Below are 13,384 nucleotides of genomic sequence, written 5' to 3'. Positions count from 1 at the left end.
TGGAGAGGATACAGAGGCAGATTATCTGTGGAATGCTCCCTATGACAATAGTTTCAGGGGTTTGTGGGTTGCAAAAGTTGGTTGATAGGCAGAAAAGAGAGGGTAAAAACATTTAAGTTACTACAAGAGATTGGTGCAGAGGAAATATTTCACCACCTGGCTAGAAGGAAGAAACAAGGGATCATTCTTGGAAATTGAGTAAGTGAGTGCTTAGCAAGAATGTGAGGACTAGATTTTTCACTTGGAGTGTAGTGAATGAGTGGAATGGATTTCCAGCAGTCGTGAATGCTTTGTCAGTCATAAGTCCAAGAAGAAGTATAACAGATACTGTGTGGACAGTTTGGGTCTCCTACAATGAATTGTTGGATTCTTTGGCAGTAACCATGCATTAATAGCAATAAAAGTTTTACCACTAGGTTACAAAGTATATCATACTTAAAAACTATATTCTTGTTTTAATCTTTTACTCAAGCATAAGCAAACAAAGTTTGCACATGAAGTATCTTTGCAACTAGTCTACTTGTATACAAGCTGTTGAATTCATATCAATTACCTCAGTATCTTATAATGCAAAAACATTATGGAAGGGCTACTATCCAAACTGGTTTACTTTTGCTGAGGTCTTATTAGCTGAAGCAAGACCGAGGAAGATACCAGTTACCTGTCAGCAGTTCTGTTGCAATGGACTGATTGATTGGACCTGTGGTTCTTTATCCCTTTGCGTTTCTGCAAAAGAAACTATTGGATTAAGGTCATTAATGAGCATTTAGCTTGGTCACTTTGGGCTATTAGCAGTAAGGTTTTCTTATATTAATAAAAACAAATAATAATAATAATGTTGTTGTCCAGTCCACTGAAGAGCTTCTAGATATAACCATGGATCTGTAGAACTGCTTTGGCAATCTGTTGAACTTTGATGGAGTAGAGCTTTACTCTAGGGTTACTGTCAATTTTCTGTAGAGCAGCAGCAATTGCTGGACAAGAATAAACATGGACAGGTGTTAGTTCAACTTCTGGAACAGTTTTTGTATGTTTCATAGCTCCTACTACTGTCTGGCTGAATATTCATGCCTTTAAAATTTTCCATCCTTAGTCTAGTGATGACTATGGTTATTTATCTATTTTCATTAATTTCACTGATTTGATTCTTCTTCTTGATAGTTTGTTTTACCAGTCTTATTTTGGCGACAGGGTTAGCATCAGTTAGTGATAGTGGGGGGTGTAGTTTTTGATGTACGTATCTTGCTTCTTTGGCTAGTCTGTCTGCTCTTTCGTTGCCTTCAATATTTACATGGGCTGGTATCCATTGCAGTGTGCATTCTTATTTTTCAAATTTAAGGAAGTTAGTAGTTCATGAATTTCCTGTGTGAGATTTGTTTTTCCATTTTTTAATGCCTCAAGTGCAGATTTTGAGTCACTGTAGATGGTTATACCTTCTGTAATGTTTATTACTAGATTTAAGAGATAGAATTTGAGAGCTGATTATATGTTGAAGAGCATCTGTTCTGAATAATAATAAACACCTTTACCTGTTCAGTATGTTTGTACAGATGATATTTATTCACATCAGTATACCAATATGTGTTGCACTAATTGGAATGTTATGGAGCCTTTGGTTCTACCACTGTGATCTTCTAGTAGTAAGTTTAAAACTTTCCTGATCAGTACAATTTTGAAAGTTTTGTGTTATAGTCATGTTCGCTGTAGTCTACTGCTTGGCCAATCAATGGGTTAGGGTGGGTGGCAGCAATTACGAAGAATTTTGCAGCTCTTTTGTATAGATACCAAAGTTAAATCAATGCAAAAGTCATATATTTTCTATATATATATATATATATAAAATATATATAGTTGCAGAAAATTTTACCATTAGGTTTCAAAGTATATTAGACTTGACAAGAAATTATATTCCTGTTTTATTCCTTTACCTTCTAAGTGTAAGCAAACAAAGTTTGCAAGCAGTGTATCTTCATAAAAGTTCTTCATGAAGAGATCTGCAGAAGAGATGATAAGGAGCTTTACATGATAAGGCCAAAAATTTGCTTATGAAAATTCCATTTAAAGAAGTTAGGCTAAGGTGCTTATGACATCTGGTGAGAAAAGCCCTTTGATAAGACTAATCATCTACAGTGGTGTAAAGACAGACCATATCTGAAGTTACAAGGATGGCAAGATAATGAAAATATTCAAGGACTCCTGAAAAAGAGGCCGAAAAAACTAGAATGTCTGATGCAGTTTGATAAAAGTCAAGGAAGATATCTGGATAATAAACAAGTAAGTGAGCTTATTCCATCAACTATGATCTCAGAGGAGTTTAGAGGGCGAAGAGACTTAAGTGTTTATTTCAATTCTACTGACCAGTTTGACATGTTATGAAGCCATTCAATGGTTTCTTCATGAGTTGCCCAAGTACAATCATTGTACCTGGAAGAATTCACAAGCAAAAGATATTTTTGAATCACAGTCTGTAGTATTCATTACAACTGTTGCATGGATTTTGCCTTTGATATTATGATGTTTTGTTCCTTTTTAGAAGAAGAAAAAAAGAGGAACCACAACTTTGAATTCAATATCATTTGTAGAACTCTGCTGAAAACAACAGCCTTTTTTCTTTTTTTAGCCAGTATATAGTCACCTGTGGAACATAACGAGGAATGATAGCAAAACTTAAGCATTTTTTTAATATTATTTTCAATACAGGTTAAAGGATAATTTGAGAAATCAATGACTACCTTTTCAATAGGGATACAGTTTTCTTTCTTTTTCTTTTTTTTAACTTCATGTATAGATAGTGAAACTTTTCCTTTAAACAGTTTTTACATGAGATTAGTAATGTTGAACAAGCAGATGATAATGCTGTCAATAGTGTCTCAAAGATAAGCTGGCTAGAGAGACGTGTAGATCAAAGCATAAAGAATCCTGCTTGTCAGTAGCAACTCTAGTAAAATAAATTCTTCCCAAAGAGAAGTAGCAATGGAAGTCTTATAGTAGATGAATTTATCTTCTGGTTTATTTTCATTAAGGTGTGAGGTAAAGGTGGGCAAGACAGGATATTTAGTGGGGTGTTGCTACAAACGAAGGAGCACAGAGGGGTGAGGACCAGGAGATGTTTAGACAGTTGAGCTTGGCAAGTGCAAGAAGAATGATTGTCATGGGAGATTTTAACTACAGCAGTATAAATTGGAAAGAGGAAGATGCATGTAGCAATAAGGGAATGGAATTTCTAGAATTCTTGAGGGACAAATGCCTTAAGCAACATGTAATGGAGGGAACAAGAGGTTCAAGAGTTTTGGATTTGGTCATAGCATCAGAAGAGTTGATAATGCCTGAGATGACATCTCTCCCACCAGTTGGAGAGAGTGACCATGTGGTTTTGAATTGGAAGATGAATAGACATGCAGGAGTATCAAAGAGACAGGAACGTATGTGGAATTATAAGGCAGGTGATTATAATAGTCTTAGATATAAACTTGGGGAAGTTTCATGGAGGAAGGAATTGGAAGGCCGAGATATCATTAGTGTGTGGGAAATTGTGAAAGAATATTTGTTAGCAGCAATGGTAATTTGTATACTACGAAGAGTAATTTGTAATTTGTATGGTAATTTGTATACTACGAAGATATTTGTATAAAGTGAAAAGAAGAGGACACAATTTGGTGTAAAGTGGATGACAAACAATATTAAACAGGAACTGCATGTGAAAAAGGATCTCTGGAAGGGATATCAGGAGACAGGTGAAGAGCAGATGCATGAAGAATATAAGACACAGGCCAGAAGAGTGACTAGTATGGTAAGGAATATGAAACTGGAATATGAAAAGATTGGCCCTAAGATCAAAAGAAAATCCTAGGGAATTTTTTAGCTATGTGGCCAGTAGGAGGAGAAATGATTGTGGAAGAATGACATTGTGGGATAAAGATGGGAATAGAGTGACTGATGCAGAGGACATAGTAGAATTGTTCAATGAACACTTTATTGGAGTATTTCATCCTGGAGGAGTATATTTTAATACAAGTAGGATAGGGCAGGTTCGAGGTTTAGAGGTGCAGGAGGAGAGTGTGTTCCAAATACAAAGTACTCTGGATGTCAGTAAAGCTGTGGGACTAGATGGTATTTCATCACGAGTTTTGAGAGAATGTGCTAGGGAACTGACAGTGCCTTTGACCTGGCTTTTCAATGAAAGTCTGGCTGCAGGAAAGGTGCCCATGGAATGGAAGGAAGGTAAGATAGTGCCATTGCATAAGGGTAAAGCAGACTGGAAGTGTCTAATTAAAGGCCAGTTTGTGTGTCATCAGTAGTTGTTAAGATCTTGGAGAAATTAGTGAAGGATCATATACAGCATTGGGCAGATGAGGGTAATGATATCTGTGAGAGTCAACATGGATTTGTTAAGGGGCACTCTTGTTTTTGTAAAATGCTAGCCTTTTATAATGAAGTTACAAGAGCAGTAGATGAGGGAAAAGCATATACTGCCATTTTCTTGGATTTAGCGAAGCCATTTGACAGGGTGCAACATGATAAGCTGATATTTAAGTTGCAGTACATTGTTTTGGATATCACATTAGTCAACTGGATTCAGGATTAGCTGTCTGATAGGTATCAGAGAGTTGTGTATGGTGAGGCAGTTTCAAGGAGGCAGAAGGTTACAAGTGGAATACCACAGGACTCAGTACTGGGACCTATATTGTTTAACCTTTATATCAATGACATTGTCAGTGGATTGCAGGGGGATATTCAGTTGTTTGCAGATGATGCGAAGCTGGGAATAGTTATTAGTAATAGTGCAGATGTGGTAGCCCTGCAAGAGGATTTGAATAAGCTAGACAGATGGGCAAATGAATGGGGTTATCGGTTTAATGCAGCAAAATGTAAGGTCTTGAGGTTTGGGAAACATTGATGGGACGCTGCATACTCTATGGGAGGAGCTATACTGGAGGAAGTAGGAGAGACAAGAGATCTGAGGTTGATGATTGAGAGAAACCTAAAATTTAGGGCACATATTGCAAAGGTGGTGAAGGTAACACGGAGGATTGCTGCAATAATGAGAAGGACATTATCATTCCGTTGTATAAGATCCTGATCAGACCACACTTAGACTATTGTTCTCAGATTTGGTCCCCAGGATTTGAAGGGAATAAATTAACTGTGGAAAGGGTACAGAGGTGGATAACAAAGACAGTTTCAGGACTGCACAATGTTAGTTATGAGGATCAGCTGAGGAAATGTGGACTGCAGAGTTTGGTGGATAGAAGAAGGAGAGGTGATATGATTGAGACTTTAAACTGTTAAGAGGTGGTTACAGGGTTAACACTTGGGAATTCTTTCATTTGGTTGAGCAGGAAGGAGTGATGAAAAGGGGCCATCCCTGGACGTTACGAAAGGAAGCTGTGAGCAAAAGGGTGAAGAGTGGTTTCTTTGCATGGAGGGTGGTTGAACCGTGGAATGCATTGCTATGCATTGATAGAGTGGTGAGAGCGAGAATGGTCAATGACTTTAAGGAGTGGTATGATAGACTTTGTGTTTCCTAGGAGGGACCTCACACAATGAGTCTTGATAGACTTTGTGTTTTCTAGGAAGGACCTCCCATGATGAGTCTTTTGACTCCATGGAGGCCTGAATAATAATAATAATAATAATAATAATAAAATTAATAAACATAAGTACTAGATCAAAAGAAAAATAATCGTTCACTTCTACACATTAAACCAATTCAAATATACCTGAAGAAACTGGTAGATGCTGTTTCCCTTCTTCATTTTTACACTGCGTCTATGGCCAGAACCATCCCAATAACTAAAAGTTATTTCTATTTCTTCATTCTTTAATTTTTCTTGTTTCTGAACCCATTCCTACAAAAGAAACTCGTTGTAAATCAATCCTTTCATTCAGAATAATTGAGTAATCTGTATTCCAATCTGTACTTCAGGTGGATGTGTCTAACTTAACGTTTTTTTTGAAGTACAGAATCCCCATAAGGTAAATAATTTGTATACAGTTCTTTCAGAGTTTAATCTTAAGATATAATAGTGATTTAATGATGTAACTGCTAAAATAAGAAAATAAAACATAGTTTGAGTCATGTGAATTTTCTAATCTCTTGAAAAGTTAAAGAAACTATCAGTTATCAGTTCTGCAAAGCTCACATTTCAACTAAATTATTTAATGTATGCATCTCGGGAACTGGATATGTGGCTTGTGAGAGGGGGGGGGTGCGTGTGTGCATAAAGTGCAGCCGGCGGGTTGAAATAAATGCATTAGATATATCAATATCCGACCTTGTTGCTCCAGGAATGGGAAATGAATATAGGAAGACGAGCAGTGTGATAGGAGAGAATGAAGAAAAAAATATGAATAAGAAAATAATAGTTGATAGTGTGGAAGGCATGAGTGACTGTGAAAGTTTAGGAGATGGTTTTGTTTGGGAGAGTGAATTTCAATTAAGAGTGACTGACCTGCAGAGGGAGATAGATGAGCTGAAAGAGAAGATGGAATGTCTTGTGAATGAGAGGAAAAGTATGAAAGATGAGATTAGGAGAATGGGAGATAAATGCAAGGCGAATCAGAGTAGGGGAGAGAGAGAAATTTGGGAATGATAGGAGAGGAGAGAATTTTGGGATTTATAGAAGAGGAGAGAATGGAAACAGTAGGAGACAGAGGTATGGGAGTGCTAGAAGAGGAGAGAATGGAAACAGTAGGAGAGAGGGATATGGGAGTGCTAGAAGAGGAGAGAATGGAAACAGTAGAAGAGAGGGAATGAGAGAGAGGTATGAGAATGCTAGAAGAGGAGAGAATGGAAACAGTAGGAGAGACGGAATGAGAGAGAGGTATGGGAATGCTAGAAGAGGAGAGAATGGAAACAGTAGCAGAGATGGAATGAGAGAGAGGCATGGGAGTGCTAGAAGAGGAGAGAATGGAAACAGTAGGAGAGACGGAATGAGAGAGAGGCATGGGAGTGCTAGAAGAGGAGAGAATGGAAACAGTAGGAGAGACAGAACGAGAGATAGAGGCATGGGAGTGCTAGAAGAAGAGAGAATGGAAACAGTAGGAGAGAGGGAATGAGAGAGGTATGGGAATGCTAGAAGAGGAGAGAATGGAAAAGTAGGAGAGAGGGAATGGTAAGAGGTATAATGTATGGGGACTCAAATGATCAATGGTGTTCAAGATAGGATGCGTGAAGAGTGCTTGCAAGGAGGAACGATAGAAAGAGTGGCTATAGCAATTAAGAGAGGTGAAAGGATGGACGAGATGATTGTGATGGTAGGAACAAATGACTTGAGTGGTAATAAGTCAGGCAGGCGAGAGATATGAGATTTTTGCTTGAGGCTGTACAGAAGAAGACAGAGAGAGGAAAGAGAGCGTGTGTGTTGCCTAGGTATGATAATGACGAGCTGAGCAGAAGAGCGGTAATATTGAATGACATAATAGCTAGAATGTGTGACAAGAGAGGACTGGAATATGTGGATGCTTGGGGTGCATCTGAGGACAGAGAGGAATTGTATGCAAGAGACTGCTTACATTTGAATGAGGAAGGACGTAGGCATCTGGAGGGATTGCTGTTCTGAATGAGTCAGTGTGTCCCAGGGAGGATGGTAGCAGGGGTAGCCTCTTGTGGGAATGGGTACTTGGGAGAAGGGGGACGACATCAGGTAACACTGAGCCCAGTGGAGTCTAGAGGGGATAATGCTGGGTATAGAAACAGCAGCATTTATATGCTTTATACTAATGCCAGGAATATCCGGAATAAGGGAGATGAATTGGCGGTGCAAATAGCATCAGCCTGGCCAAAAATTGTTGGGATCACTGAGACATAATTGACAGAAGAAGATATAATAACAGGAATAGAAGTCGCTGGGTACAGCATTTTTCAAGGCCGGGATATCATTAGTGCATGGGAAATTGTGAAAGAAATGTCTTAGGCAACATGTAATAGAGGGAACAAGAGGTTCAAGAGTTTTGGATTTGGTTATAGCATCAGAAGAGTTGATAATAACTGAGATGACATCTCTCCCACCAGTTGGAGAGAGTGATAGGAAGGGAAAGCGTGGTGGTGGAGTACTGCTTATGATAAGTGACTGAGGACAGAGAGGAATTGTATGCAAGAGACCGCTTACGTTTGAATAAGGAAGGACGTAGGCATCTGGAGAGATTGCTGTTCTGAACCTATGTCCTCTAAGAGTGGAGGCTTTGGAAGGCAGTAACACTAATGATTCTGAAAGCATATGGTGTGAGGTAGAGGTGGGCAAGACAGGATATTTAGTGGGGTGTTGCTACAAACGAAGGAGCACAGAGGGGTGGGGACCAGGAGATGTTTAGACAGTTGATCTTGGCAAGTGCAAGAAGAATGATTGTTATGGAAGATTTTAACTACAGTAGTATAAATTGGGGAGAGGAAGATGCATGTAGCAATAAGGGAATGGAATTTCTAGAATTCTTGAGGGACAAATGTCTTAGACAACGTGTAATAGAGAGAACAAGAGGTTAAAGAGCTTTGGATTTGGTTATAGCATCAGAAGAGTTGATAATAACTGAGATGACATCTCTCCAACCAGTTGGAGAGAGTGACCATATGGTTTTGACTTGGAAAATGAATAAACATGCAGGAGTATCAAAGAGACGGGAACGTATATGGAATTATAAGGCAGGTGATTATAATAGTCTAAGACGTCAACTTGGGGAAGTTTCATGGAGGGAGGAATTGGAAGGCCGAGATATCATTAGTGCATGGGAAATTGTGAAAGAATATTTGTTATCAGCAATGGTAATTTGTATACTACAAGTGAAGAAGAGGACACAATTTGGAGTAAAGTGGATGACAAATAATATTAAGCAGGAATTGCAAAAAAGAGGCTATGGAAGAGATATAAGGAGACAGGTGAAGAGAAGATGCAAGAAGAGAAGAATATAAGACACAGGCCAGAAGAGTGACTAGTATGGTAAAGAAGGTGAAACTGGAATATGAGAGGAGATTGGCCTTAAGATCCAAAGAAAATCCTAGGGAATTTTTTTAGCTATGTGGCCAGTAGGAGGAGAAATGACTGTGGAAGAATGATATTACGGGATGAGTACTTTATTGGAGTATTTCATTCTGGAGGAGTCAGTTGTAATACTAGAGGGATAGGGCTGGTTCGAGGTTTAGAGGTACAGGAGGAGAGTGTGTTTCAAATACTAAGTACTCTGGATGTCAGAAAAGCTGTAGGACTGGATGGTATTTCATCACGAGTTTTGAGAGAATGTGCTAGGGAACTGACAGTGCCTTTGACCAGGCTTTTCAATGAAAGTCTGGCTGTGGGAAAGGTGCCCATGGAATGGAAGGAAGGTAAGATAGTGCCATTGCATAAGGGTGGTAGCAGACTGGAAGTGTGTGTCATCAGTAGTTGTTAAGATCTTGGAGAAAGTAATGAGGGACCGTATACAGCAGATGGGCAGACAAGGGTGGTGTTATCCATGAGAGTCAACATTAATTTGTGAAGGGGCGCTCTTGTTTTAGCAATATGCTAGCCTTTTATAATAAAGTTACAAGAGCATTAGATGAGGGAAAGGCATATACTGCCATTTTCTTAGACTTAGCGAAAGCATTTGACAGGGTGCCATATGATAAGCTGATATTTAAGTTGCAGCACATGGATCTGGATGTCAGATTGGTCAACTGGATTCAGGATTGGCTGTCCGATAGGTATCAGAGAGTTATGTATGGTGGGACAGTTTCAAGGAGACAGAGGGTTACAAGTGGGGTCCCACAGGGCTCAGTACTGGAACCTATATTGTTTAACCTTTATATCAATGACATTGTCAGTGGATTGCAAGAAAATTATGAACTAGTTAAAAACATCTCATTTTTAACCAGCGATCCATATTAAAAAGTTTAAGAAATACAAGATATTATTATTAATTAAAATTTTAATATTAATTATTATTACACTGCATAATAACTCCTTCACCAAATGCTGCTCGCCTACTCCCTATAGGTGAATAAAGCGCATTAGCAGATTTATTTTATTTATTCATGCATAATAATAACCAGCAACGTAACTGCCAAAAAAAGTAAGAGTATTATCCATATGTGTGTGTAACCTGTACAACCGTTGTAACTTGTAATACAAACACAAATAAACATTTACAGATGCAGGCAAAGGTGGTGAAACAATCACCACGGACAGTTACAACTTAAGATATAAATTATTTGAAATTTAGCAGTTTTATTCAAAAATTAATTATAGAATAGACCTCACTTATCTGCAGCAATTTTTTTCTTCTTTAACCTGTTTCAATCCACTGCTGAACATAGCCCCCCCCCCCCTCCTTAACTTTCCAGTTCTTTCTGTCTTTAGTCAATGTCCACCATCTCATGTCAAATCTTTGTAGATTGTCCTTCCATCTCATTATTTGGCAGTCTTTCCTTTTCTTGGTATCCATTCTTATATGTCCTTGTCAACAAAAACAATGCTGGAGGGATTAACATTAGAAGTTTATAGGAAACAAACCCATAAAGCAGGTATCTACAAGCAAGCTCTTTCCATCATCCTCAACAACAGTTAGGCATTATCAAACCTTAAAAAATAGAGCTACAAATATACTCAAAAATGATGGCTACTCAAAGAAGCTTCTATTTTCTGATGGATGATCTCGTGCTAACCCAGAAATTAATTACAAAGACACAATCTCCTTACCACATATTGGTAATTCATCAAGAAAATTACCTCAATTATTAAAAATAGTAGAGCCTCCAATCCATAGTCTCTACTCAGTCACAGTCAGTATAGACAAAGCCCCTTTGGTCGGAAAGACCTGGGTTTTGATACCCATCCATGATATGAGAAATCTTTATCTGGTCTCTTTCAACTAGCTGGTCTCATATGGAAGTAGAGGGTTTTTTGAACTGGTGAACACACACACACACAGATTTACAGTCATAAAATGCATATTTAATCCCTCATTAGGAAAGATCAACCCATCCTAAGGAAGGCGAGAAAGGGGAGGGAACCCTATATGAATAAATAAATTAATTAAAAACAGTCGACATCAGAATAGCCTTCAAACCAGTTAACACCTTACAAAGTTCCTACATTCCCTTAAACACATTTTATTCTTCTACAAACATCCAAGGTAGACAAGATTCCTTGTTCTTGCATAAAGGTATACAAAGGTCAAACTAGGAGAAGTTTCAAAATTTGTAAAAAGAACATGTAGGTGATGTTGAAAACAAGAGAGAAGAGAAAAAAGCAGACTTGCAACACACATCCACACAGAACTTCATACAGTAGATTGGCAAGCTTCCTCCATGCCTTACTTAAAGAGAATACTTTGTCAGATCGTTCAAGGAGTATTCCAAAGTCATCTACTCACATGGCACACTAAATAGAAACCAAAGACTTATACTCAGCACCATCGACAGGGTGTAGCATAGAAGCAGCCTGCCTCACAGCGCTGGTTAATTAAGCGTGCTCGTTCAGCCATATTTGGTCTAGGCACCGTATTAGGGCAATAAGATATTTTACAACATCTAATGTAGATGCAATAGATTTATTTGAAGAATTAAAAATTCTCTCAAAAATAATACAAGAAAAAAGTGGTCCTCACCAAATGTTATCATATACAACCAAAATCTTCTAGAAATGTATCCCAATGTAACCATGCCCTAAGAATTAAAATCTAAGGATATTATTAACAATTCCTGTTAGCGTAGCAATTGCGGAAAGAAGAAAACTGATTTAAACTGATTAAAAATTATTTGCAAACAGCAATAACCCAAGAAAGATTGGTTGGTCTAGCAACTATATCGATAGAGGCAGACATAGCTTATAATTAAATTTAGAAGAGCTTATAAAGTTTTATTGTGCGATATCCCCATTGAGCAAACATTTAATTAATATTATTATGTAATTGTTTTGCATTAATGTTTCTCTTGTAATAAAAACAAAATAGTAATTGGAGATTTTCTTATATTTTTGTCTTATAATCCATCAGGGACAATATTTAATTGTTTGCCTCAGGGTGCGATCTAATCTGGCGATGGCCCTGCTTATACTTCATAACATCTGGAAGTCGTTAATTAGTGTATGTAACATTCACGACTTCTCCTATGTCAGCACTCACATACAGAGTTCACACAACAATGTACAGACTGATGATGTGCCAAATGATACGCATAATTAAACTATCAATCCAGTTTGTTTGTTTGTTTGTTTTCAATTATAGAAATAATAGCTGTTGGAAATTTTGATTTTTTTGTATGTGTTAAATATCTTCCTGAAGATGATGTCAGTCATATAGAGAAAAATATGCCAGAGAAACATTCAGTTTTAAAGAACAAAAAATTTTTTTAATCAAACCTGGTTAATCATTCAAAAATGCTTAATTTTGCCCATCTCCATTTACATGCTTTATAATATTTCAGAATATCATCTACTTCCAATCATCTCTCTAATTCTATTCCTTTTTGTTATGTGAAGCATTCTTCTCTCCAAGGATCTTTGGGCCACTCATAATCTGTCTTCATGTTTTTTATTTGTTGTCTACTCACTTCCATAGGTAAAGACTGGAACAATGCATTTTTATATATTTTTGTAGCCATATAGATATTGTTGCAGATAATGTACATAATATGTGCATTATCTTCAAGAATAAGGCAAAAAATATAAAAGTATGAAAAAAAAAAGTTATCAAAATTTAAAATAAAAGTGTCTTATATTTCCAAAAGACCTTTTCCATATTCCTGGGGTGGATGCATACTGCACTTTGGGAAGCACTGTTCTAAGGTAACCATTCCTCAGTAACTTGATTATTCAAACACACGTATTTTTCATGTATAAGATGTTATTTTTTTCTAAAATTTTTAGACCAAAAATTGGGAGTCATCTTATACACGGGGGGGTAACCAGTTGAGAGACCCATGGTTGCTGTGGTGAAATTGCTGGTACCTTGTCTTCACGAACAGGCTTCCGCCAATCACTAGCCTTTGTTAACTCTGTCGATTGACGTCATTAACGGCTGATTCTGAATAAACCAATCAAAACTCTGAAAGCATTCATATATTTACAACTTGTTGGCAGGGTAAGTTAATGCACTAACAATAGTTTAAGCAACTAGCCTATAAAAACGTCCGAAAACAAAAAACTATTGTCATATTCTTCAAAATTCAAGTTAAAAGTCATAAAAGTAAAAATATTACCTAATTACTAAATATACTTGGAATATTTAAAAAAATATCAAATGTGTTCTGTTTTATGTTTAAAATATTGATTTCTTAAATCTTATCTTATCTTAAATTAAAGATAAGAAAGAGTTGCCAGTGCATGCCACCAAAAAGAGTGAAAAAGTAAAAGTTATGAGCCTGTTGCACAGTATGACAGAGGCAAACTGAGATGGGCAGCTATGATCGTAAATA

The 13,384-nt window shown here is 37.3% G+C and overlaps 1 protein-coding gene across 1 annotated transcript in view; it reads right to left on the bottom strand.

Moving 5' to 3' along the window:
• LOC150093087 (protein FAM50 homolog) overlaps nucleotides 1-13,384 on the bottom strand; it is a 62,547-nt gene that overhangs the window by 11,403 nt on the left and 37,760 nt on the right. Inside the window, exon 5 of the mRNA XM_090413346.1 lies at nucleotides 5,721-5,849. Coding sequence (XP_090269472.1) covers nucleotides 5,721-5,849 — 129 coding nt within the window. The remainder of the gene's footprint in view (nucleotides 1-5,720; nucleotides 5,850-13,384) is intronic.

This window comes from Typopeltis vanoorti, chromosome 24, assembly GCF_054136105.1.
Source record: "Typopeltis vanoorti isolate ZY-2024b chromosome 24, IOZ_Tvanoo_1.0, whole genome shotgun sequence".
NCBI classification, from domain to species: domain Eukaryota; kingdom Metazoa; phylum Arthropoda; class Arachnida; order Uropygi; family Thelyphonidae; genus Typopeltis; species Typopeltis vanoorti.
The sequence above is the reverse complement of the archived record's forward strand: the minus strand, read 5'-3'. Positions and strand labels throughout refer to the sequence as shown.